Here is a 24,424-nt window from a genome sequence, read left to right as displayed (position 1 = left end):
TAGCCATATAGGACTACTGAGGACTTGAAATGTGGCTAGTGCAACCAAGGAATTTTAAATTTTTTTTTTTTTTTTTTTTTTTTTTAGGAATTTTAAATGTTTACAACTTTTGATTTAAATGTAAATAGCCACATGTAGCTAGTGACTACCATATTAGGTCAGCTGTATGATTTGGTTGCTTAAATACCTGGGAAAATCTACATTAATACATACAAGTTGTGTTAAGAGTTATTGTGCAGTTAATCATGTTTAATCAATGACGTCAGCTGTTAAAAATGATACAACAGCAAGCTTTAGCATAAGTATCTATAGGTATGCACTGTACTCAAATCTTGGTTTGGGATTAGGATATTAAAAGATCCATTCCATGTCTCTTACATTATGCAGCATAATTTTTTAAAAATCCAGTGATTCCTGAAACATAAATACCTAAGCAAAAATCAATCACCTTTTTTTCTTTTTTGATTTGTATGAAACAGCCACACCAACAGCTGACTGGCATATTCTAGGACATCATGATGTCACTTAAGTCCTAGCCTTTGACCAGGTGCTTAGGTGTGGGGTTTATTCTGCTCTTCCCAACACAGGTGCTCCCTTAAAAAAAGCAGGGAGTATGTAGAAAACAAGTGGCCTGTTTTATAAAACTCTAAATTTATTCAAAGTGTTAAAAGAGTTCACTCTCCCCTCCAAAATACTTTACATTAAAAAAAAAAATCAAAACTGTTTTCTGTTTCCTCAGCCACTGTACAAGCTGCTGCTTCCCTTTCTGGGCACAAGCCTCTGCCCCCTTTCCCCTCCCTCCCTTCACTCTCAGTATTGCTTTAAATTTGTTTATAAAACCCTCCTTCCCCACTCCCCCCATGTCCTGCCCTGCAGATGTAGCTTCCTTTCCAGATTTCAGGCCCTTGGCTGCAGGTAAGGCATGTTGGATGGCCAGAATTCTCAGGCAATGCCTGAAGGGCAGAATGTTTTGTGCTTCTGGGAGAAAGGCTGATTGGCTTTTTTCTTGACCAAGTGAAGGATCATTGTTTTTTTCTTCCCCGTGGACCTCTGTTGAGGGCCAAATATTTGGCTTGGAGTTGCCCATGGCTGGGCAGCCCTGCCCAGTCTCCAGTTTCCCCCAGGCATAAGTCCATGACAGCTGGGTCTGACCACCATACCATTTGTCTGCCTGTGGATTGTGAAGGACAGAGGGTGGCACATGGCTACAGTAGGGCTTGATGAGCCCCCAACCTCTCAGAATGTGGGCACCAAATCCCCAGGGGAGGAATTTTTGGTTTTTGGCAGGCAAAACCAGGGTCAGCCAGGACCATGGGAGGTAGGGACGAGGGGGAAAGGTCTAACCACATAACTCTGGGGCAAGCAATGTTCCAGCTGCCAAAACCCCTCCCCTTTTTCATTTCCCCCCTCCCCCTTCATCCTGTAGACTGTAGGATGACTCAGGAAAGGAGGACAGAAAAGAGGGAAAGGATTCTGTTCTGCTGATAGGAAAAAGGCAGATGACAGAGTACTCAGGGCTGGGGGAGGCCTGCTGGAATCTATAGTCATAGCTTCCCAGTTCCAGGAGGGGGGGTGGGTGGCGGGAGCCAGGCCCGCAGAGGCTTCATCAGCTCTGTTCCTTGTCCTTGACTAGTAAGACTGTGTGCTGGCCACCACTGGACACAGATAAGACCACACGGTTCTCCAGCTGTTTGCCTGTCATCTCCACAGGGCTCCAGGCATCCTCTTCCTGCCCCGTGCCCAGCTGGTAGTTGGTGCCCATGCCCCAGGCAAAAACACGACCTACAAGGGAGAGAAATGGGGGCAGCTGTCTCCAGGATTCCTAGCCCCACCTTTCTGTAGTGTGAGAAGCCTGGAACATGAGGGTGAATTTTGGCTTTGGCCTGTAGCAGCCTAGCAATGTCCCAGCCTCTAGTAGTTCAGGGAAGCTGAGAGAAGCCAAGGAGATCTTGGATTTAAAAAACAGCTTTGTCAACCAGAGACCACATTGCCAAAGACTTCTCCCTGCTCCTAGGAATGGCATTCAAGGTCCTACATGACTGGCCACTCCCCAACCCCTATACCACCCTCCATTCCAAGGACCTGTGGGACTGCTCTAGATGCTCCTGCATTTCAGATGCCCTCCATGGCTTATCATAAAGGACTGAACCTTTAAGGTGTAGTACAAGCTCCACTTCCTCAGGAACTCTTCCCAGATAATCCCAGGTCAAGCGCTTCTATCAGCTGCAGCCTTCTCAAGGTGCCCATTGCTGTCCCCCTCAGGCTTTGGTGACCACCTGGTTCACACTCTCCTCTGCTGTGCCTGCTATGACCCCAATGACTAAGCCTTCTTTCTCCTAGTAAAATTCTAAGTACAACTCTCTGGTTGTAAATAAAGAGGTCACCTTGGTGGAAAATGTAAGGAGAAGCCTGAGTTAGGAGTCTGGAGACCTGGATTCAAGTCCTACTGCCTATCTGGGCCTCAGTGACATATCCCCTTCCACTATTTTTCTATGCTACAAAACAAATCACCCTTATTAAAATAATTTGTTTACTCATTTTATGTCCATCAAAGTCAGAACTTCAGACAATCAGGAGAAAAGCAACGTCATCACAAACAGTGCTCTGTGTATCTCAGCTCTATTCAATGATGGACATCAGAGGCTGATGAACAGTTTGGTAAGAATCATGACCCCCAAGCCCCAACCACACCGAATGTGGGCAGCCCCACTCACCATCCTTGGTCACGGCATACCCTACGGAGGCCCCACAAGCTACTGAGGAAACAGCAGGGAGCCTGGAGATGAGGGTGGGTATGCTCTTCTCCTCAGCACCCTCCCCAAGGCCCAGCCGCCCATACTCAGCGCGACCCAGGCTGTATGCTTTTCCTGTGGGAGGAGGGGAGAGATAAAGAGTACCAGAGGGCTTGTTCCAGGTAGGCCAGTTGAGTTCCCGTATCTGTGGGAGCTGGTCCCCACTCCCAGGATGGTAAAAATGTCTGCAGTATATTCCAGTTCTGGGGAGTCCTGATAGAGCCCCCATAGGACCCCACTGAACTCATTCATACCTGGAGGGGTGCCAGGACTCTGAGGGATGGGGGTGGCCCTCATGGACCCACATCTGATCCAACCCATGGAGCAGGCCCAGGTTCCATATCTTACTGGGCTTATGCCCAAGGAACACTCCACCCTCAGCCCAGAGGTCCCACCTTCTGAATCCATGCAGACTGTATGATGCTGGCCACCAGAGAAGCCCACCCAGGACTTGGTAGAGTTCTTGAAGGATGTCAAATTTTGGGGTACAAAGCAAGATTCTGTGCCTGGGGTTCCTGGGAGGAAAAGGCCAGGATAGAGCTGTCAAGGGTAAAGCTGTCCAAGGAGCTGTCCTTCTTCATTCCCTCACGCAGTGAGGTCGCCTCCCCCCGCAACAAACATGAAGATATGGATATTTTCACTTTACAGTGACAAAAATATGGCTCTGAGGGTTAGCTGACCCCATCAAGAGCGAGCAATCAATGAGTGAAGCCAGGATTGGAACCCAAGTCACTCTGGGGTATGCTAGATGCTAGGCTTGGGACTCACCAAGCTGATGATAGTTGGAGAGGCCAAATCCATATACATGACCCTCGCAGGAGATGGCAAAAGTGAAGTAGGCACCACAGAAGGCATCCTGGAATCTCACGTGACCCCGGCTTCCTCTGGATTTCAGCATCACACACTTGGGGACCAAGAGTCGTTCTGTAGGCAGAGAGGCAAGGGTCAGTGGCAGACACACACAGCTTCTCTGTCTGCCCTGTGCTTTTTCCCCATTACTATAGCCCTTGGAGGGAGACTAAGCAGGCATTCTTCTCCCTATTAAGCAGAAGAGGAAACTCAGGCCATGAGAGTACAAGTGCCTCACTCAGTCTCCCAGAGCCTTAAGAGGTTAACATTTACATGGAACTTACCACATGCCAAACATTCTTCTATGTTAGCTCATTTAACTTCACCACAACCCAATGAAGTAGGTTTAGAGATGAGGAAACTATGTCCAGAGTCCCACAGCCAATAGGCAGCAGAACCACAATTCAAATCCAGGGTAGTACGGCTCTAGAGTCAGAGTTCTTAACTACCAGGTTAAGGTCTATCTGATGCAAGCCTAAAGACCGTTAGGGAATCGCTCTTGCCTCTGACCTTCACCAGGGGGTGGCTTGCCAAGTTGCCCCGCCAGAGGGACCTAAGCCACCTACCAAGGCCCTGCCGGCCACCACGGTTGGCAAATAATTCAGGCACACGGCCCAGCTGGCCCTGCTCCCCGCAGCCCAAAGTGTAGAGGTCACCATCAGCTGTCAGCATCACCAAGTGGTCATTTCCTGAGGGGGAGAGGAAGGCAGAGGATGCAGGGCTTGTCTGTAGGGCCCAGGGCTAGGCCAGCCACGGAACAAGGTTCTCCAACTCCTGCCTAGAGCGAGTACCCCCAGACTCACCTGAGGCCACCTTCACTACAGGCATTGTCAGCTGCACTTGCACAGGTACCATGCTCTTCTTCATGGGCTCCAAGAGTCCAATCACACCATTATTGTCCTGGAAGGTAGGGCAGAGCACTTACCAGCCAGTCGTGCCTGCCCCATACCAGTCAGGTCCAGGCTTGCAGGCAACCACAGAGCTGTCTGGTGAAGGACACTGGTGCCAGATGGGGATGAAGAGGAGGGCAGGAGCCGGGACAAATAATGAAATACTTAATGAATGAAATAGTATGTGGCTTGGGATTTGCATTAAAATAACAAAGGATTGGGGTGGTGGGGTGGATGGGAGTAGAGAGGAAACAAGTTTGGCCACAAATTGATGACTATAGAGGCGAGTAGATGGGTGTTCAATGTTATTTTTCTGATCACTTTTATGTGTTTGAAATTCTCCATAAAAATTTTTAAAAACAGTCCTGATGAAGAAACACCTTATCAGATTCCTTTATTTTTAACACTTCAAAATAAACACCAAAGTACCAAAACAACTTTAACGCTGACTTTGTGTAAACTGCACTCCCTTGCCTTCAAAATTCTGAGATGTGACAATCTTTCCCATGCACCCCAAAACCCCTGACAGATGTAGGAGATGGCTGGGGAGGAGAGAGGTTGAAGGAGAAGGGTGAGGAGAGTAAGCTTCCTGGAGTAGCCTCAGCTTAAAGGCATCCTTGATCCACCCTTTCCCAAGATACACATTTCATAATGTAGATTCAAGGTAAATGTGGACAGGCCTGGATGAAAAGACATGGGTCTGGGCCCAAGCTCTGCCTCTGGGCCTTGATTTCCCCACCATTACATACAAGAGGGAGGTAGAGATGGATTATCACTGGGGCCTCACCAGTTAATTCAGCCAGCCAACCCCCATGCAGTTCTCCAGACCCAGTCTTACCCTGAAGGAGCCCCAGAGGAAAACTCGGCCATCCTCAGTGAGGGCTGCTGTGTGACTGTCTCCTGCCGACACCTGTACCACTTTCTCTTGTAGTTCCACTTTCCCGGGAACCATCTCTGAGCCCTCTACTGATGTGTCCCTTCCCAGGGCACCCTCATCATTGCAGCCGAAGGAGTAGACCTGTGGCCAAGAAGCCTTCATTAGTGCAAGGTCTGGCCTCAGTCCATTCTCGTTTAGGCCACTCCCTGCTCAGCTAGCCAGCACCATTGCCACAGAGTAACTTTTGTGGCTCAAGGTTCCTTCTCCAAACCCCCAAGCCCAGGCCCTGTCCAACCCTGTGCCACCCACCCCAACCTACCTGGCCGCTTTTGCTTAGACACACGGTATGCATGCCCCCAGCCTCAGCCTGCACAATGTCCTCCGGAATGGGCACCAGGGCTGGCTTCTTCCTTTCCATCACATTCTCGCCCAGCCCCAGCTGGCCCACATCGCCCTGGCCCAGTGTCAGCACCATGCCTGGTTCTGTGCTGTGGGACCTATGTGAGACTGAGGGGTGAAGAAGACAGCCCTTGAGTGTGCAAGATGACAGCGGAAAGGAGGAGTCATTCTTTCTCCACTGCATGGGCTCTGGGATCACAAAAACCTGGGTTCAAGTCCCTGCTCTGCCACAGACCAGTAATATGACTTTTCTAATAAGCCTAAATTTCCTCATTTCTGATATGTGAATAGCAAAAATAACTATGTCACAGGGTTTTTGTGAAAATTAAAAACTGAGCACATTATTAATATGAGGGAGGAAATGTTAACAAGACACTCAATATTGTGAAATGAATCTTGGTGGGGAAGAGAAGAATGAGGATACAGATAGTCTTCCCAAATAGCTCCAAGTTCTCAGTTAGGAGTCACTGTGCCAACGAGGATTCACATAATGTCTACCCTTTCCTGACTGCTTACTCTACTAATGTGAAATTGCTTTGTAGTCCCCTAAATTATGCTACAGACCTTCCATATTAGGATCCTTTTTTATAGGAAAGGAAACAGAGACTCAGAGAGGTTAAATACCTTCCCAGTGTCACAAATCTAATGAATAGTAAAGTCTGCACTGAAACCAAGGGAAACTACATGGGTCAGAGCATCGTTCCTAGCCTCCATGTTCTGGCTGCGACTAACTCCCACACATATTCACACCCAACCCTTCCGCGCCTATCTGGGAACAAACAGGCAGCAGAAGAGGAAGGGGCGGGAGTAAGACATAAGACAGACATTTGCAAAAAGGTACAAGCCAACCAGCGGGCAGCAATGGGCCATCTGCTGCCCAATGACGACCGCCCACGGCCCCGGACAACCTATGGCGTCCAGACCCTCCCTCTGGGGGTGTGGCCACAGCTGCCAGGGCCGATATGGCTGCGCAGAGGGTGCCCTGGGCAGGGAGCCACCTGGTCGGGTTTTCTGGTCAGGAGGGCTCGGCCCGTGGGCACCTGGAACACGACGGGAGGCAGCGGACCTCACTGCCTGGTTACGAGGGTCTGCAAAAGACAGACACTGTCTAAGTGTGGGTCCACACTATCCCCTCCCGGATTGGGGTTGGATTGCTCTCCTCACTGTCTCTCTCCAGGGTCCCAGGAAAGGAAACCACAACTACCTTCCTCAAATGCTACCAGGACATTATCTCATTTTCCTCTTAACAGCCCAGCGAGATTGGTGCTGAGCTGTTGTATGAATCAGGTAATTCAAGCTCAGCGATGTTAAGTGACTTAACCAAAGCTACACGACTGCAAAGTGGCAGAGCCTGGACTTGAACCTACTTCTGGAAGTCAATGGTCCTAGCCCTGGTGCATTACTGCCGGGAGCAAAGTGCTAGGGTCTCACCCCCCCCCCCCCCCCCACCTCCCAGTACTACCTGAGTGCTTGTAGACAAGTCTCTGCTGCTTTAGGAGTCTCAGAGGGTGGGATTCAGTAAGCTACAAGAGACTCCAGCTGGGTGGAGTTCTTGGGCTTCCAGGTTCCTCAGCTCCAGAGGTCAGGGAGGAAGGAGCCCAGTCCCAGAATATGGGGGCTCCAAGAGGCCACCCATTCAGAGATAGAGGCCAAAGCCAACTTACCCTTCACCTTCTTGCTTTTGGGGAGAGCATCCTCTGGAGGTGACCTTCTCTTAGCTATACGCTTGGGTGGCATCCTTTCCTGAAAAACCCAGGCAAATACTCCATTTCATTCATGGCAATCATTTACCTGCTCTCACTAGGTAACCCTAAAAAAGGTAAGAGGGATTCCAGCCATTCCACTTCTCAGAATTTATCTGAGAAGAATGGTAACAGAATAATGGATACATCCCAAGATTAAGTTCCATAAATATTCTCTACTGTATTTGTCATAACATTAAAAAGGAAAATGGAGCAACACATGTACTCAATAGTAGGAGCTGGAAAGTACGTGGTATATTTATAATAGAATGGTATGAAGCCATTAAAAGTGATGCTTTCAGAGATTTATTTATTGAATCGGAAGATGCTCACCATTGCCAAATAATATAAGTAGACTGAAAAAACACTTCATCATCCCATTAAAAAATGTATACATGTGTAAAAATATGTGTAGAAAACTGTGTGGAAAGAAGTACGTTCATTATTAACAATGGTAACCTCTGGAAAATGGGATTATAGACACATAATTTTTTTCTTTTTGTACCTTCCTATATTATCTAAGATATCTAACAACATTACATGTATTTTTTTTATTTTTTTATTACAAAAAATTAAAACCTTTAAGAACATCAAACAAAGTATCTCTCATAGCTCTCCCTCAACCTTGAGATACCACTAGTAACTCTGGCGAAGCACTACTGTTATCAGACCCTCCCATCCACAAAAAAGCACGATTCTCATTAAATAAAACCAAACCAGACCATTTGTGCCCTTTGATCCAAAAGTCCCATTCCTGCAAGGAACGTGGCCTTCCTAAACAGTCCAATAATAAATAAACACTGTGTACATGCTCACCAGGTATTAGAGAAAGGGGAAAGGAAACCACTTATAAGTTACGAGAAAGGTTCCATCCAGGGCAGCTAAGGTTCCATCCAGGGCAGCTACGAGCCTCAGCCCCAAACCCCTCCTGCCTTTAGCTGCTGCTGTCCTGCAATGTTCTCCCTGTCTTCCTCAAGGCTGCTGAGAACAGAGACATTTTCCCCAGCTCTCTCAATTCCAATCCAGCCTAAATGGTGTCCAAAGCCTCCTTCCTCCACACACCCAGCCCCGGAAATAAATCTTCATTGAGCCCTGGTCTTTAAGCTTGTGAAAAGAAGTCAAATTGTCTAAGCCTGGAGCTCCTGAAACCAGAATTGTAAACCCTCTGGCAGGGGCCAGGGCACTTTAGAGCTATCCTGATGTAGAAATAATATAGCTTGTGCCAATTAAGAATCTCAGGGCCAGAATCTGGGCTCAGCTACTTTCTAGCTGCTTGACCTTAGGCAAAATTACTTAATCTCTTCATGAATCAGTTTCTTCCTCAGTAAAACAGGGATAATAATAGTACCTACATCTTTGTTACATAGGATTAGATGAGCTAATATTGTAAATGTAATAAATTAGTATCAGTATTACAACATTCAGGGCCTGTCCCAGGTAATGCCTGAGAATAGCTCTAAGCTAATCTAACCCACCTCTCTTCCATTTTGTAGATAAGGGATGAGACTCTACCCAACACTAAAAATGGAATGAGAACTCCAGAGTCCTTCTCAGGCTCAGCTGTGGCCCTAACCAGCACCCTGCACCTCCCTTCCCGCCCCCCCCCCCCCAATGTCTTTCTTCCAGTAGGTCCTAGAGCCTCAGCCCCTCCAGCTCCCTATTGCAGAGTAATGAACACAAGGCCAGTGGCCTCTTGAATTTCCAGGCACTTTCCTGGTAACTATCCTGGGGCAGAACAAAGGACTGAAGATGAGGAAGTAGCCAAAGGTTTAGAATTCTCCAAGCCAGTGTAGGCTGAGCCTCGGCAGGCTGAGCTGCTTCTACAGGTTGTGACTGGCCCAGTTCTGACTCTGATGAGGTGGCAGTTCTGAGCGTCACCCAACTTTTATTCCCTTGGGGTGTGATTCCCCCTCTTGGGGTGGGACTCCTCCTCTCCAACCCACCTCTTTGAGACCCCTCTTACCATGCTAAAAATGCACATTCTCGGGGATTAGAGGGAATTGGATTCACCTGCCAGGGCTGTGGCTTGTTCACCCCAGCTTTTGTGGCCATGGTTAGCCAGCAGCCTTGACCTCTCTGAGCTGTACCCTCATCTGTCAAGGGGAATGCAATGACTTCTCAGGGCTGCCCTCAAAACTGAATGAAATATCTGTTTTCAGTGCTAAGCACACAGTAAGTACTCAATACATGGCAGCGTTTATTCACTTGTTCCACAAATATTCATTAAGTGCCTATCACCACTGTTTGGTTTTGGGTCAGGTGTAGCAAGGAAAAGGGGACTACCCCTCTCCCTGTTCCCATGAAGCTTACACTGCAGTATGGAAGACACATTACAGATGATGCTGAGTGAAGGATAAGGAGATACAGTAAGAGATCACTTGGGGGGACACAACAATGTGAGTGTACTTAACACTGAGCTATATGCTTAAAAATGGTTAAAATGGTAAATTTTATGTTTGTGTTACCACACTAAAAAAATAAAATGCCTTGGGGTAGGGGAATAGAGTGGTCGGAGGGGATGACATTTAAGCTAAGACCTGAAATATGAGAGAAAGACAGTAGGGCAAGACCATGACGAAAGTGGTGTGCTAAATGGCATGTTTGGGAGCGTGGGGAGACCAGTGCAGCTTCAGCTGGAGAGCAACTGGTCAGACAACATGAGGAGAGCAGGGGCTGGATCATGCAACACCTTGTAGGGAACACAGAAAAATTTTAAGAAAGTCTTCATCAGATTTACATTCTTAAATGGCTGTTCTGGCTACTGGAAAGAAAATGGAATGGACTGGAAGAGGAGGCTATTGCAGGCATCCAAAGGAGAGACGATGGTGACTTGATTTGGTCTGTCTGAGGTAATAGAGAAAAAGGAGACAAAACTGATCAACTTAGGAGACAAATTCGATGTGTGGATTAGATGTGCAGAGTGAGGGAGAGGGAGAGATCCAGAATGACCTTCTTCATCCCCCAAAAAATCCAGAGGATCCCAGGCAGGCCTCCCCAGAATCTCCCTATAAGCTTGGCCAAACACAAGGACTCCTAGGCATTGGGTTAAATGACTAGGAGGCCGGTATGGGGCGCCTGGCTGGCTCAGTCAGTGCAGTGTGTGACTCCTGATCCCGGGGTTTATGAGTTGGAGCTCCACACTGGGTATAGAGATTACTTAAAAATAAGATCTTAAAAGAAAATGACTAGGAGGATGGTAGACTTCTATTAGTGAGATAGAGAACACTGGGGGACAAACAGGAGAGAAGAGACTGAGAAGACCATTTCTCCAGGTGTTTTCCTGAAGCTTGAAGTCGTTGGGAGCCAACGAGAGATGTGAAGTATGCAGAGCTGGGTGGGTGAAGGGGTGTGGGATAGAACAGGTATCCCTTGTTTCAGGTAGATAACTTGGATCCCTGGCCAAGCCGGCAGCCAGTTGAGTGTGTCCAGGGCTCTATCCTGCTAAAGGCAAATCTCCCATCAGTTCATCAAAATGACTTGTAGAGGTCAGCCGTGCCACAGATGGAGACCGTGTAACAGGATGGAAGAGTACTCACAACAAGAAGTGAAGTGAAAGCACAGGGAAGAGAATTATGTCAGCATACTGGTGCTGACGCTGGGCTGACCTGTAGGCAAGGCCTGAAGTGCAGACAGAAAAATAAATGAGGTGGTTGGTATCATGGGGGCACTAACAAAAAACATGTGTTACTGTGGGTTGGAACCCAGTGAACATCTCCTTAGACACCTGTGTTTTGGCTAAAATTGTGGGGCATCTCACTGCAAGCTATGAACATTGATCCTATTTTACAGACGAGGAAGCTGAGGCTCAGAAAGGTAAAGTATCTCACCCAAGACTGGAAGAGGAAGTGAACGTCTCAACCAAGTTGGTCAGATTCCAAAGCTGGTGTCCTTGCCAACTTCCTCCCCAATGTTCCCCAGTCTCTCAGCCTGCCTGGGAACTATCTCTCATACCTTCTCCCCAAGAAAAGACAGCAACTTGGCTCTGGTCTTCCTGATACCTACCCCATCCCATTCCAGAAGTCATTCATGATCTTTCTAAACCTCAAACCTGAAACAAGGTGCTTCTTTGCTCAGACTCCCCACTGGCTGCTTCTGCCTGGAAGATAAAGCCCACATTTTCTAGCCTGGTACGGAAGGCTCCAGACTCTGGTACTGACATAACTTTTGGCCTATCCCTTTTCTGTCACAATCTCCTTACTCTTCCCACACAATCTTAGACTGCTTATTGTTCTCTCTGTCCATTTGCATCTCTATACCTTCCTACCCCTTATCCTACTAGAAGAATGTCTACTCAGTCCCAAAGTCACCTCCACTGGTAAATCTTCCAGATCTCTCCCCTCATCCCAAAGGAATCATTCTCTCCCAGAGAAACGGGACAGACTTTTGGATCTGGATTGTAATTACTCTAATTTACATGTCTGTCCATCATACCAACCTACTCCTTAAAACGTGAGCCACTCTGGGGCACTGGCCGCTCCTATCGTCTGTATGCCAACAATCTTTTACTCCTCACAAGATGAGGAAGGACTATCACTTCTAATTCAGTTGCTGCACCTGAGGCTCAGAGAAATAAATTTACTTGCCTAAATTCATACAGTCAGTAAAAGAGAGTCAGGAATAGAACTCAGGTATATATGACTGATTAAAAAAACCCACAAAAACAAACAAAAAAACACATCAGCCAAAGGCAGACCATGATCCAGGCAAGGTTGGAGGCAGCCCAGGCAGGCCTCCCCAGGATCCCCCCATGAGCTTGGCCAAACACAATGAATGAGGGCTGAAGCTACCTAAGAGGGAGAGGACAGTGAGATAAGAGAGGAGACACTGAAGCAGCTTGGGTCTGACGGGGTGGGCCAGGTGGGTGCTGGACCCACTGAAAAATGCGGGGAAGGACAGACCTGGGTTCTCTCTGAGCCTAAGAATTTCTGCCTCTCAGATCGAGGTCTCTAGGTATAGCAGAATGCTATCGTGAGCAATCCCGGAAGCAGGGCACGGGATGAAAGAGCACCTTCTAAAAGGTGGAGCCCTGGGGGCACCTGGCTGGCTCAGTGTGAGGAGCATGCAATTCTTGATCTCGGGGTCACGAGTTCAAGCCCCATATTGGGCCTAGAGCTTAAAGAAATAAGTAAACAGGGGTGCCTGGGTGGCTTAGTCGGTTGAGCGTCCGACTTCAGCTCAGGTCACGATCTTACAGCTCGTGAGTTCAAGCCCCACGTCGGGGTCTGTGCTGACAGCTTGGAGCCTTGAGTCTGCTTCAGATTCTGTGTCTCCTTCTCTCTCTGCTCCTCCCCCATTCATGCTCTATCTCAAAAATAAATAAATGTTAAAAAATTAAAAAAAATAAGTAAACAAACAAGCAATAAACTTTTTTCAAGGTGGAGTCCTTCACATCCTCTACTACACAAATCAGTTCTTTGTATGGACACCCTCTCTAACTGCTCTGGGTATGTTTTCTTAATCACACAGTAAGTGTCTCGACTAGGAATAAGTAGCAATCTTTTGTCCCCACCCTAAACCCCCCCTAACAAACACAGCTTCCATCCTTAGCAGCTTACAGTCGGGGAGAAGAGTGAGACACAGTCACAAAAGAGTAAGGTCAGATATAGAGTCAACTTCCACTAATAGGCATCTATGATGCCTGGAATGCTCACACCTGCCCTCTGAGGTAAGTGTGATCACCCTGGTTTTACAGAGAAAAAAGTTGTGCCCCAGGCCACACAGGTGGGGTGAGATCCCAGGTCTCCTGACCACTTCCCATCAGCACCAGAGCATCCCCCTTCCTCCTCTTCCTCTTTCTCCCTGGGCTTCAGTTTCCTCAGGTGGTGAACGAAGGTATACCAGACTAGACAGTCTACCAGGGGCCTGGTGTTCCTGCTGTGACCTTCTATGACCCCTCCACAGCCTGGTTTCTGCAAAGAAAGATAGAGCCCTCTCTGACCACAGCAGCTGTCCCTGCCACCACCCCTACTTCCTCACTTGCCTGCCAGACTCAGAAGCTTAAGAATCTCTTTGTAAGAAAGGTCCCCAGGAAGAAAGGGAGGAGAGAGTCTCATCTGTCAACAAACATTTGCTGAGCTCCTGCTATGTGCCAGCCGCAGAGCTGATACACTTCACTCCAGGAGTTCACCAGAGGAGCCCCCTTGCATGCAGAGGTATCCTGGGGAAAAGGGACCTCAGCTTCCACCGGATGTTAGAATCACTGCTTTATGAAAAATACAGGATATAAGTAATTCTCACCATACACCTCTTACCTTCATTTTACAGATAAGGAAACTAATGCCCAAGGAGACTGGGGGGGTTGGGGGGTGGCCCAAGGGTACCTAACCAATAAGCTACAAAGCTGAACAGTATTCCTGCTCTTGGCATGTCTTTGTGACAAAAGCATGGTGAACTCCTAATTCCACCTTTCCAGACCCATTCTGATGCCCTTCTTGGGTGACCCCCTCCCTGCCTCCTCCACCCTCACCCAGTGTTTCCTGGTCTTGCATGCCACACCTCTCGATACCCGGTCCTTGCCGTATTATCTTGTTACTCCTTTCTTTGTACCCCACACTGAAACATCTATGGTATTTCTGACCCCGACACTCACCTTTACCTTCGTGCCTCTCCATGCCCCTGGCTGGATGGCACTAACCCCTCCACCTCTGTGGGCTGAATAACTCCACTGTCCTTGAAAACCCCATCCAAGAGTCATCTCACCCGGAACGCCATCCGGACCCTCCTGGGCAGGGTTGGGTGACCCCCTCAAGAGTTTCCATACCACTCCATACGTTCGACTTCTGCCAGGACACACAAGTTACACTTGGTTGGAGCACCTCAATTACCATGTGATGAATGAATGACTTGCCAGCAGCAGCGCCGCTGGGTCCACGGACATACGTGGGTGACACACTGGACCTTAACCGAGGCCCCCACAGGGGTCTCCCCAAGGAGACCAGGGGCCACACGGGGCCCTTCTCACCATTGTTCCTCAGCCCTGCCAGCGCGGCACGAAGTAGACAGTAAAAATCAGTTGACAGCTGAGTTCATGCGGGGTTCACAGCACACCTCTCCAAGGCTCAACAGTCTTCCTCTGGGTGCCTGGTGACGCTGACTTCTTGCCCTGCAGAAGACCCTCGCCAGCCTATACCTCGCGCTCCTAAGGCACACACTCTCCGGGCAGGATCCCCCCCGCGCCCCGCTGCTCTGCCAATCGCATCCTCGGGACGAATGCTGGACAAAACCACTTTCCCCTCTCCGGAAGCGCAGCCGGGGCTGCCGGTCCCGGGCCGCGAGGCGCGCGGGTCTGCGCCCTGCGGGGTCACGGCGGCCGCGCGCACCCGGCCGGCCGCGCTCGGGCCGTTTGAATCTCCCGCCCGCGCGGGCGCCGCGGGCGGACGAGAGAGGCGCGGCGGCAGAGGGGCCGCGCGGCCCTCGCTCGAGCCAGGCGGGGCCGGGCCGGCTCCAGGGCGCCCCGCGGGGCCGGGGACCCGCGCGCCTGCTCCCGCGCCTTCCTGCCGCCCGGCTTCACGTGGGGCCGGCGCCGCCGACACGAGCGCGCGGGCGACGGCCCCGGCCTGCCAGGGCTCCGGCTGTGGCCGTCCGGGGTGCAACCTTCCGCCCGGACCCTCCGCCCCGACCCTCCGCCCGTGACGGGTGCGACCTACCTCGCCGCAGGTCCGCCACAAGCAACTCCTCCGCCCGCCTGCCCGGCCGCGAACTGCCCCAGAGCATGCGCTCTGCAGGCCTCCGGCCCCGACCCCGGGCCAGAAAGAAAAACAAAGAGCCCGGCGGCCCCTGGCGGCCGCTCCGGGAAGTGCAAGTGGCGCGCTCGGGCTAGAGCGCTCCCGACCAGGCTCTCTCCGCCCTGGCCCCGGTACAATGGGTGTGTATTTTGGAGACTCCAAATCCGGACCGGTGGACTGACAACCAGAAACTACCTGAAACCCGGATTTCAAGTTTGGGAAGATCTTGTGGGGCAGAGACTGCACGGTGAAGATACTGATACTGCTTTCAAAAGGGTCTCCGTCAGAGAAAGATGAGAAGAAATCAGACCATCAACAACTACACAGGGCCATGACGTGGGTATGCACAGGGGCATCTGGCTCAGCCTGGGGCTTAAGAAAGGCTTTCCAAGGTAAGGCTAAGAGGGCAGAGCATCTAGGACGCATCCCTTGCGAAGACAGGGAGTGATGAGAGAGTAGAGTGGTTGTGGGAAACTGCCAAGGTGTGACTGGGGCAGAGGGTGCCTATGGGAGTGAGCAGAGAACACTAGAGAGCAAGGGTCAGATCATGATGCAGGGCCTAGTGTATCCAAGGAGTACAGCTTCTATCCTGAGGCAGTGAAGAACTAGGGAAGGGATTTGAGCATGGGAGTGACACGAGCAGAATTTGTTTTAGAGCAAAATGGAGAATGGACTTGGCAGAAGGAGAAACCGAGAGTGGGGGGAGCAAGAGAAGTGAGGGAGACCAGCGAAGAAAGAATGTGGGGCCATGAATTGGGGTTGGGAGCTGGAGATGGAAAATAGGCACCAAGCTGACTATTCTCTCTTAATACACTCCTTCTTCAGTGGATACAAACAGTTCAAGCTTCCAGATGTTCCCTAAGGTGACTTCTCAGGCCATTTGATTGTGTCTGGAGGGTTTCTGAGGTCAGGACAGGGACCTCTGCAGAAGGGTATTTTCTCCATTTCGTGTTGATTCTGACTCTGAAAGTCATTCAATCATACCTGAACTCTAGATGGATACTTTTGGTGAGTATTTACCAACTGAATTTCTCCTACTATGCAGAGCCCATCCCAAAGGACTCCCCATATTCAGGGTCTCTTACCTCTCCAAATTTACCTCTGCCTCCATCATGGACTCCTCTTTTAGATGATATACTGTGCGATTTCTCCAAGTTTTAACCCTGGATGTTTGATCTCTCTCTGCTTTCTTCTTCCAAGATCTTACTCATTCCCATGGCTTAATGTAATTATAAAAATGATTATTATCACCCATTTTGTAAAACTGTTTACTTTGTTAATTACAGAAACACATCCACCCATGTCCATGAGCTCATTTGTTCCTTACAAAACCTCACGGTAGTTGGAAAATAAGAAAATGAGGTTCAAAGGTGAGGCAAGTTCTCTGGGGTCAGCACACAAGTGGTAAAGGGGACCAGAGCTCTTGTTCAGCCTGGAGCCATCATCTTTTAACTGAGAGGGCAGTCCATTTGGTCTGGTTCTGACCTCCACCCTAAGTTTCAGCTATCTCTTCCCAGAAGACCCCACACCTAAAATAAAACATGTTATGTACGCATCTAGACCTCTCCCCGCCCCCCCCCCCCCACTTCATCCTTACAGCCAAGAGTAAGGTTCTCTGAGAAGTAAAGATTCAATCCTTATTTTCTGATTCTTCCCTCTTCTTTCCTCTTCATGTTTCGGTTGCTGCCCCTCTGGTCTAAAGCACCACCCTCCTGGCCTCTGCTCCTGCCTCACATCCCTTCCCCTCCATTTTGTTCCACCTAGATCCCCATTAGTCACCCTAAATCATGGCTCTGAGAACTTGCCCTGCATACAAATCTTTAAAGACTCGGGTATTTCTTCAGTGCTGTACTCAGAGCACCAGGCAGCAATTGCCCCAAGCTGTTGACTTCCCACTCTCTCCTTAGCCTCTGCACTGTACTCTGAAGGTGCCCATGTTCATTCTACCTTCTCACCTTTATTGGGGCTGTTTCCCCTACCAAGTGTCTTTCTTCCTGCCTTGCTGAGCTCTTGATATAACTTAAGGCTCAATTCAGGCCCCATCTCTGTGAGGACTTCCTTGACCCCACTTATCTTTTCCTATTCTGAGCCAAAATATTAATTTTAATTATTTTTTACATTCTATCATTTATTTCACTTATTGCACACAAACCATAATAAGAACAATCAATTGAAGCTGGCCCAGAACTGGCTCAAATGATAGAAGTGAAGGACACTGAAAGTTATTATAACTGTATTCCATATGCATAAAAGTTAAGTAGAGATATGGAAGATATAAAAGACCCAAAGTGAATTTCTTGACAATATCTAAGATTGCAAATACACTGGATGTGATTAACAATAGATTAGATATTGTGGAAACAACGATTAGTACACATTAGGGCACAGCAATAGAAATTATCCAAAATGAGACACAGAGAAAAAAGAATTAAAAAAAATTGAAGATAGCATTAGTGAGGTATGGAATAACTTTAAGTGGCCAAATATACAGGAAAGCAAGGAGGATCTGGGGACAGAAAATATATGAAGAAATGACAGCTTAAAAATGTATAAACTATGAACCTACAGATCTGTGATAGTTATTTTTTTTTAATGTTTATTTATTTTGAGAGAGTGAGCACACAAGGGAGGGGCAGAGAGAGACAGAGAAAGAGAATCCCAAGTGAGATCATGACCTGAGCCAAAATCAAGAGTTGGAGGCTTAACTGACTCAGCCACCCAAACGCCCCATGATAGTTAGTTGTATATGTCAACTTGGCTAGGCTATGGTGCCCAGCTGTTTAGTTAAATGCCAGTCTAGATGTTGTTGTGATGGTATTTTTAAGAGATGATAACCTTTAAATCAGTAGACTTTAAGGAAAGCAGATTACCTCCTATAATGTGGATGTGCTTCATCCAATCAGTTGAAGGCCTTATGAGAAGGAATTCTGCCAAGACTGCATGTAGGCTCAAGACTACAACACCAACTCTTGCTGGAATTTCTAGCCTGCCAAAGTGCCCTACAGATCTCAGACTTGGCACTCCCCACAACTACGTGTGCCAGTTCTTTAAAATAAATCTCTATCTATCCATTTACACACACATACATCCAGTTGGTTCTGTTTCTCTGGAGAACTGTAACCAACACAAAATCCAAGAAGCTCAAGTAACTCCAAGCACAAGAAACAAGATACATCAAAATCAAATTGCTTAAAACCAATGATAGAAAATTGTAAAAGCAGTCAGAAAAAAGACATGTTATATACAGAGAAATGAGGCAAGGATATAATGCAACATGTTATGTGCAGAGGAACAAAGACAAAGATACAATGCAAACAAGGGGACAATGGAGCAACATCTCTAAAGCACTCCAGCCTGGATGGCTCAGTCTGTTAAGCGTCCAACTCTTGGTATGGGTTTAGGTCGTGATCTCACAATCTGTGGGTTCGAGACTCCCTTGAGGCCCCCACCCCCCTCCATCAAGACCCCCCTTCCCCCATTAAGCACCCCCCCGCAGGTGAGCCCTGCTTAGGATTCTCTCTCTCTCTGCTCCCTTCGGCTCTCTCTCTCCCCCATCTCTCTCTAAATAAATAAATAAACCTAAAAAAAAAAAAGATAAAGTTTTTTTTTAATAAAAATTAAAAAAGTACTCCAGCAAAATTATATCTCATAAGGTATATCCAGCGCAAACATCTTTCAAAAATGAAGGTGAAAATAAGGTATTTTCAGACATATGAAAGCTGAAAGAATTCATCACCAGTAGGACTATTGTAAAAGAAATGTTAAAATAAGAACTTTGGGGATTACTGGGTGGTTTAGTTGGTTAAACGTCTCAAAATAAGTAAATAAACTCAAAAAAAAAAAAAAAAAAAGACCTTTGGGCAGAAGGAAAGTGATACCAGATGAGAATCTGCATCTACACAAAGGAATGAAGAGCACTGGAAAATACCTTATTTCACCTTCATTTTTTAAAAAAATTTTTAGGGGCGCCTGGGTGGCTCAGTCGGTTAAGCGTCCGACTTCAGCTCAGGTCACGATCTCATAGTCCGTGAGTTTCAGCCCCGTGTCGGGCTCTGGGCTGACGGCTCAGAGCCTGGAGCCTGCTTCCGATTCTGTGTCTCCCTCTCTCTCTCTGACCCTCCCCCGTTCATGCTCTGTCTCAAAATTTTTTTAATGTTTATTTATTTCTGAGATAGAGAGAGACAGAGTATGAGTGGGGGAAGGGCAGAGAGAGAGGGAGACACAGAATCGGAAGCAGGCTCCAGGCTCTGAGCTGTCAGCACAGAGCCTGATGTGGGGCTCGAACCCACAAACCATGAGATCATGACCTGAGCTGAAGTCAAACATTTAACTGAGCCATTTAGGCGCCCCCAAACTTTAAAAAAGATGAGGGCACCTGGGTGGCTCAGCTGGCTCAGCATCCAACTTCAGCTCAGGTCATGATCTCTCAGCTCGTGGGATGGAGTCCCAGGTCGTGCTCTGTGCTGACAGCTCAGAGCCTGGAGCCTGCTTCGGATTCTGTGTCTCCCTCCCTCTCTGCCCTTCCCCCGTTCACTCTTCTGTCCCCTCTCCGTCTCTTTCTCCTTCAAAAATAAACATAAACATTAAAAAAAAAAACTTTAAAAAAGATAGTTTCCTGTTTAGACAAAAAAAAAAATGTATTGTGGGTTTTATAACATATATAAAAACATATATAAAAGCGATATACATGACAACAATAACAAAGACTGTGGGGTGACAACATAAAGTTCTTTTACTGTCATAAGTGAATAAATGATATGATATATGATATACTATCATAAGTGAATGAATTGATACAATATCAATTGAATGTAGAATCTGATAATCTGAAGATGTATACTGTAAACTCTAGAGCAACCACAAAAATAATAAAAAAAAGTTATAGCCAGTAAGCCAACAAAGAAGGTAAGATGGAATCAGAAAAAGTTACTCATTTTTTAAAAGGGAGAATAAGAGCGGCACCTGGGGGGCTCAGTTGGTTGACTGACTTCTGCTCAGGTCATGAGCCCATGCTTTGTGGGTTATAGCACTGCATCAGGCTTTGTGCTGACAATGCAGTTTCCCTTTCTCTCTGCCCCACTCCCCCCAAAGAAACAAACAAAAAAGAATCCTTAGTTGATTCTTTTTTTAAAAAAAGGTAGATTGGGGCGCCTGGGTGGCTCAGTCGGTTGAGTGTCCGACTTCAGCTCAGGTCACGATCTCACGGTTCGTGAGTTCGAGCCCCGCGTCAGGCTCTGGGCTGATGGCTCAGAGCCTGGAGCCTGCTTCCGATTCTGTGTCTCCCTCTCTCTCTGCCCCTCCCCCATTCATGCTCTGTCTCTCTCTGTCTCAAAAATAAATAAAAATTAAAAAAAAATAAAAAAAGGTAGATTAAGAAGAAAAAAGGAACAAAGAATAGATAAGTCGAAAACATATTTAAGATGATAAGACTCAAACCTAAACGTTAATCATATAAAAATATGGTCTAAGCACTACAATAAAAGGCAGAGATTATCCTAATAAATTAAAAAAGGCAAGACCCAATTATGCACTGCCTACAAGAAATAGTTTGTTTTTTAAATGTTTATTTGTTTTGAGAGAGACAGTGGGGGAGGGGCAGAGAGAGGGCAAGAGACAGAGAATTCCAAGCAGGCTCCACACTGTTAGCACAGAGCCCAGTGCAGGGTTGGAACTCACGAACCATGAGATCCTAACCCAGCTGAAATCAAGAGTCAGACACTTAACCATCTCAGCTACCCAGGCACCCCAAGAAATATGTTAAAAATATAAATACACAAATAGTTTAAAGGTAAAAGGATAGAAAAGACATCCTCTGTCACACTAGTCAAAAGAAAGCCGGAGCAGTTAAATTAATAACAAAGTAGATTTCAGAGCAAAGAATATTATTGAAATAAAGTAATTTCATAAATGATAAAGGAGTCAATTATTCAAAATACATAATCCTGAACATATGTGCAACTAATAACAGAGCTTCAATATGTGAACCAAAAACTGATAGAACTTATGGAAGAAATAGACAACTCCACAAATATAGGTGAAGATTTTGATAACTCACTCTCAATAATTGATAGAAAAAGTAGAAAACCAGTGAGGATACAGGAGACTTGAACAACTCTTGTAACCAACTTGCACCGATTGATATTTATCGAATGCTTCACCTTTCTTCACATTCCACCTTGCTTTCTTCAAACAAAGTAAAATACATATTCAAGTGCACATGAAACATTTATCAAGATAGACCATGGTCTAGGTCATAGAACAAGTCTTGGTAAATTTAAAAGGATTCAAGTCATACAAAGTATATTCTTAGACGACACTGACATTAAAGTAGAAACTAGTAACAGAAAGATCTTTGGAAAACCCCCAAATATTTAAAAATGAATATACTTTTAAATAGCCTATAGATCAAAGAGATCAAAAGGGAATTTGAAAGTATTTTGAACTAAATTAAAATGAAAACGCAACACACCAGAAGTTGTGGGATATTGTTAAAGCAATATTTGGGGGAAACTAACAGCACTAAATGCCTGTGTGAAAAAGAAGAAATCTCTCAAATGAGTGACATCAGCTTCTACCTTAAGAAACAAGGAAAAGCAAACTACACCTAATCAAAAGAAAACAATAAAGATAAAAGCAAAAGGCAATGGAACAGAACATAGAAAAACAACAAAATTATCAACTAGTGTTTGCTATTGCCAGGCATAGTATAGGAACTGAGCTTACAAATATGGTTCCGTTCTTGAGGATCCAACTGTTGGGTTAGACGGACATCAGTTTGAAAAATAATCACATCAGAATGCTAATTATCATGATGGAATGCTCAAGGTGCTAATGCTTATGAGAAGGGGAAGTGAAGACAGTGGTTAAGAGTTCAGGTTCTAGGGGTGTCTGGGTGGCTCAGTCAGTTGGGCATAAGACTCTTGATAGTCACTCATGTCGTGATCTCGCAGTTGTAGAATTGAGCACTGAGCTGGAAGCCTACTTGGGGCTCTCTTGCCCCCCCACCCCTCCTTCATGTGTGCTCATCCTCTCTCAAAATAAACTTAAGAGCTCAGGTTCTAGAGACAAAGACCTTCAAGTTTCACTCTGTGTGGCCTTGGGCAAATGATATAACCTTGATCTTGATCGTCTTGTTTTTCTATAACATGGATTTAATAAGATTCCCTGCATTGCATAGGGCTCTTGTAAGGATGAAAAAATGCCTAGTGCATGGCAAATCCTACTCAAATGTCAGGTACTATCATTAAGATGTGGGTCCCATCCATTAGAGGGAAAGACATACACAAAGATAGAAGAAATGGGGGTGAGGGAGAGGCACGGTTGAGGAAGGACTTTCACTCCCCAAAAAACTACTCATTTCCACTTTATTTTCCAGTGTTGAGTAAAACCAGGCACATGGTATATAATTAATTACAACTGAAACTGAGGTTTTAGGGTGTAGTGGTTACATTAGCTTAATACCAAAAAGTGGTTTAAACCAGGTGGAAATAGTATTTTTTGAGGCATGATATAATATAGGTTGAGAATAGGTTCTGCAGTCAGTTGCCTTGCTCAGATGCATGCTCTGCCACTTACTGGCTGTATAACATGGGCAAATTCCACATATCCTCCAACTTCAGTTGTCCTCATCTACTAAATGGGCACAGAGTACCTTCTTTATAGAGGTATGTGGAGTATTAAATTACGTATGCACATCACTACACTGTCTTGTTTAAAGCTAGTAACATAATAGCTTATATTATGGTTTAGGGAGTTAGGTTCGAATCCTGATTCTGTTCCTTACTACTTAGATGATCTTGAGCAAGTTTCTAATCCCTTAATCTCTCCTGGAAAGATAGGGTTGGTTCTGAGGTAAGCCTGGTTGAATAGTGATGGTAGACTTTATTCATTCAACAAGATTTATTGGATACGATATCCCAGGTTGTTTGCTGTAATACTTAACAAGCTCATTGTACTTTTATGAGACTGTAAGCTTTTTACAAATATTAACTCATTTAAATCTCACTAAAACCCCAAGAGGTAGGTACTTTTATCATCTATGGATGAGAGAATTGAGGCAGAGAGGTTAAATTGTTTGCCCAAGGTCGCGTGAGCAGCAATTGGTGGTATTAGGATTCAAACCCAGACTGTCTCGGGACTCCCAAGTTTGCTAGGAATGCCTACTTGCAGAAAAAGCCCGCAGGCAGGTAGGTTACAAGAAGTTTGGCAGAAAGGGTGGGGCCTAGAAAACTTGCCAACAGCTTTGCTTCAGCTACACTTTGGACATAAAGAGAAAAAAATGCACGTATTTCCTGCCCAGCAGGTTACCCGGCCCTATGCTGAGAATTTGTACTAAAAACTGTAAATCCCCAGGTTAGCTGTAGGAGAAAAAGAACGCTTTTCATTTTACTGAGCACCTCCTGCACAGACTGCAGATGTGACAATGATACCAAAGAGGAGACTTTTGGCTATGCAGGCTCCCTCCCAGCAAGTGTGCAAGAGGGGGGTAGTTGCAGAGGCTGCTTCCTACTTGTGGGCTTAAGCAATCACCCTGTTAGACTAATACCTCAGAATTGTGATGAATACATGCCAAAATGCTTAGAACAGTGCCTGGCAGAGGTAAGCATTGCAAGAATCCTTGTTCAAGATGACCTTTTAAGTTGGTACTCCTTAAAAATAAACCCATCAAGAGGCATCTGGGTGGCTCAGTGTCCGACTTCAGCTCAGGTTATGATCTCTTTGAGCCTGAGTCAAGGCTCTGTGCTGACAGCTCAGAGCCTGGAGCCTGCTTTGCATTCCGTATCTCCCTCTGCCCCTCTCCTGCACTCTCAAAAATAAGCATTAAAAAATTTAGTAAGCCCAGCAAGCTCTCCCAGATTCTCCACAATCATGGTTTAACTACCTCCAATTCTATCATCTGGGGCTCAAAGGAGTGAAGCAGTCTGCCTCGACATTCCAAAAATTTGGGCTAGGACTCAATCATCTCTAATCTCCTCAATCACCTTGATGGCTTCTAAATGGGCAGGAGGCTGTTACAGTCCCCCTCCCCACTGTATGTTCATTTAGTCCCACCCAGGAACTAGACTCTACCTTTTAGATGGTTCCCATCCTTCAGGGCCTGGACTAGTTTCCAACGCTGGCAGTCAGTGCCTGTGCTTGACAAGATTTCCAT

The 24,424-nt window shown here is 46.6% G+C and overlaps 1 protein-coding gene across 9 annotated transcripts; it reads right to left on the bottom strand.

Moving 5' to 3' along the window:
• Positions 1-228: 228 nt before the first annotated feature.
• Positions 229-24,424, bottom strand: RCC1 (regulator of chromosome condensation 1). 9 transcript variants are annotated; one of them, XM_043574238.1, is made up of 13 exons: positions 24,343-24,424; positions 16,359-16,492; positions 8,401-8,530; positions 7,472-7,550; positions 6,806-6,895; positions 5,728-5,915; positions 5,370-5,549; positions 4,445-4,541; positions 4,208-4,330; positions 3,561-3,716; positions 3,188-3,307; positions 2,715-2,867; positions 229-1,782 (listed from the first exon to the last, which is right to left on the bottom strand). In XM_043574238.1, the coding sequence occupies exons 4-13, from the start codon at positions 7,542-7,544 to the stop codon at positions 1,607-1,609; spliced, it is 1,356 nt and encodes a 451-aa protein (XP_043430173.1). In that variant the 5' UTR covers positions 7,545-7,550; positions 8,401-8,530; positions 16,359-16,492; positions 24,343-24,424; the 3' UTR covers positions 229-1,606. The 9 variants fall into 9 exon arrangements, with proteins under 9 accessions (XP_043430173.1, XP_043430174.1, XP_043430178.1 ...); XM_043574239.1 differs by having other exon boundaries at positions 8,401-8,527; XM_043574243.1 differs by lacking the exon at positions 6,806-6,895.

Source organism: Prionailurus bengalensis, chromosome C1 (assembly GCF_016509475.1).
Source record: "Prionailurus bengalensis isolate Pbe53 chromosome C1, Fcat_Pben_1.1_paternal_pri, whole genome shotgun sequence".
NCBI classification, from domain to species: domain Eukaryota; kingdom Metazoa; phylum Chordata; class Mammalia; order Carnivora; family Felidae; genus Prionailurus; species Prionailurus bengalensis.
Note: the sequence above shows the minus strand (reverse complement) of the source record. Positions and strands in the feature narration are given on the sequence as shown.

Coding starts and splice junctions, on each gene's coding strand:
- RCC1 (XM_043574235.1), bottom strand. Junction 4,331..4,444: donor TGTAGTGAAGGTGGCCTCAG/GTGAGTCTGGGG, acceptor TCTCCCCCTCAG/GAAATGACCACTTGGTGATG. Junction 3,717..4,207: donor TGGTGGCCGGCAGGGCCTTG/GTAGGTGGCTTA, acceptor CTCTGCCTACAG/AACGACTCTTGGTCCCCAAG.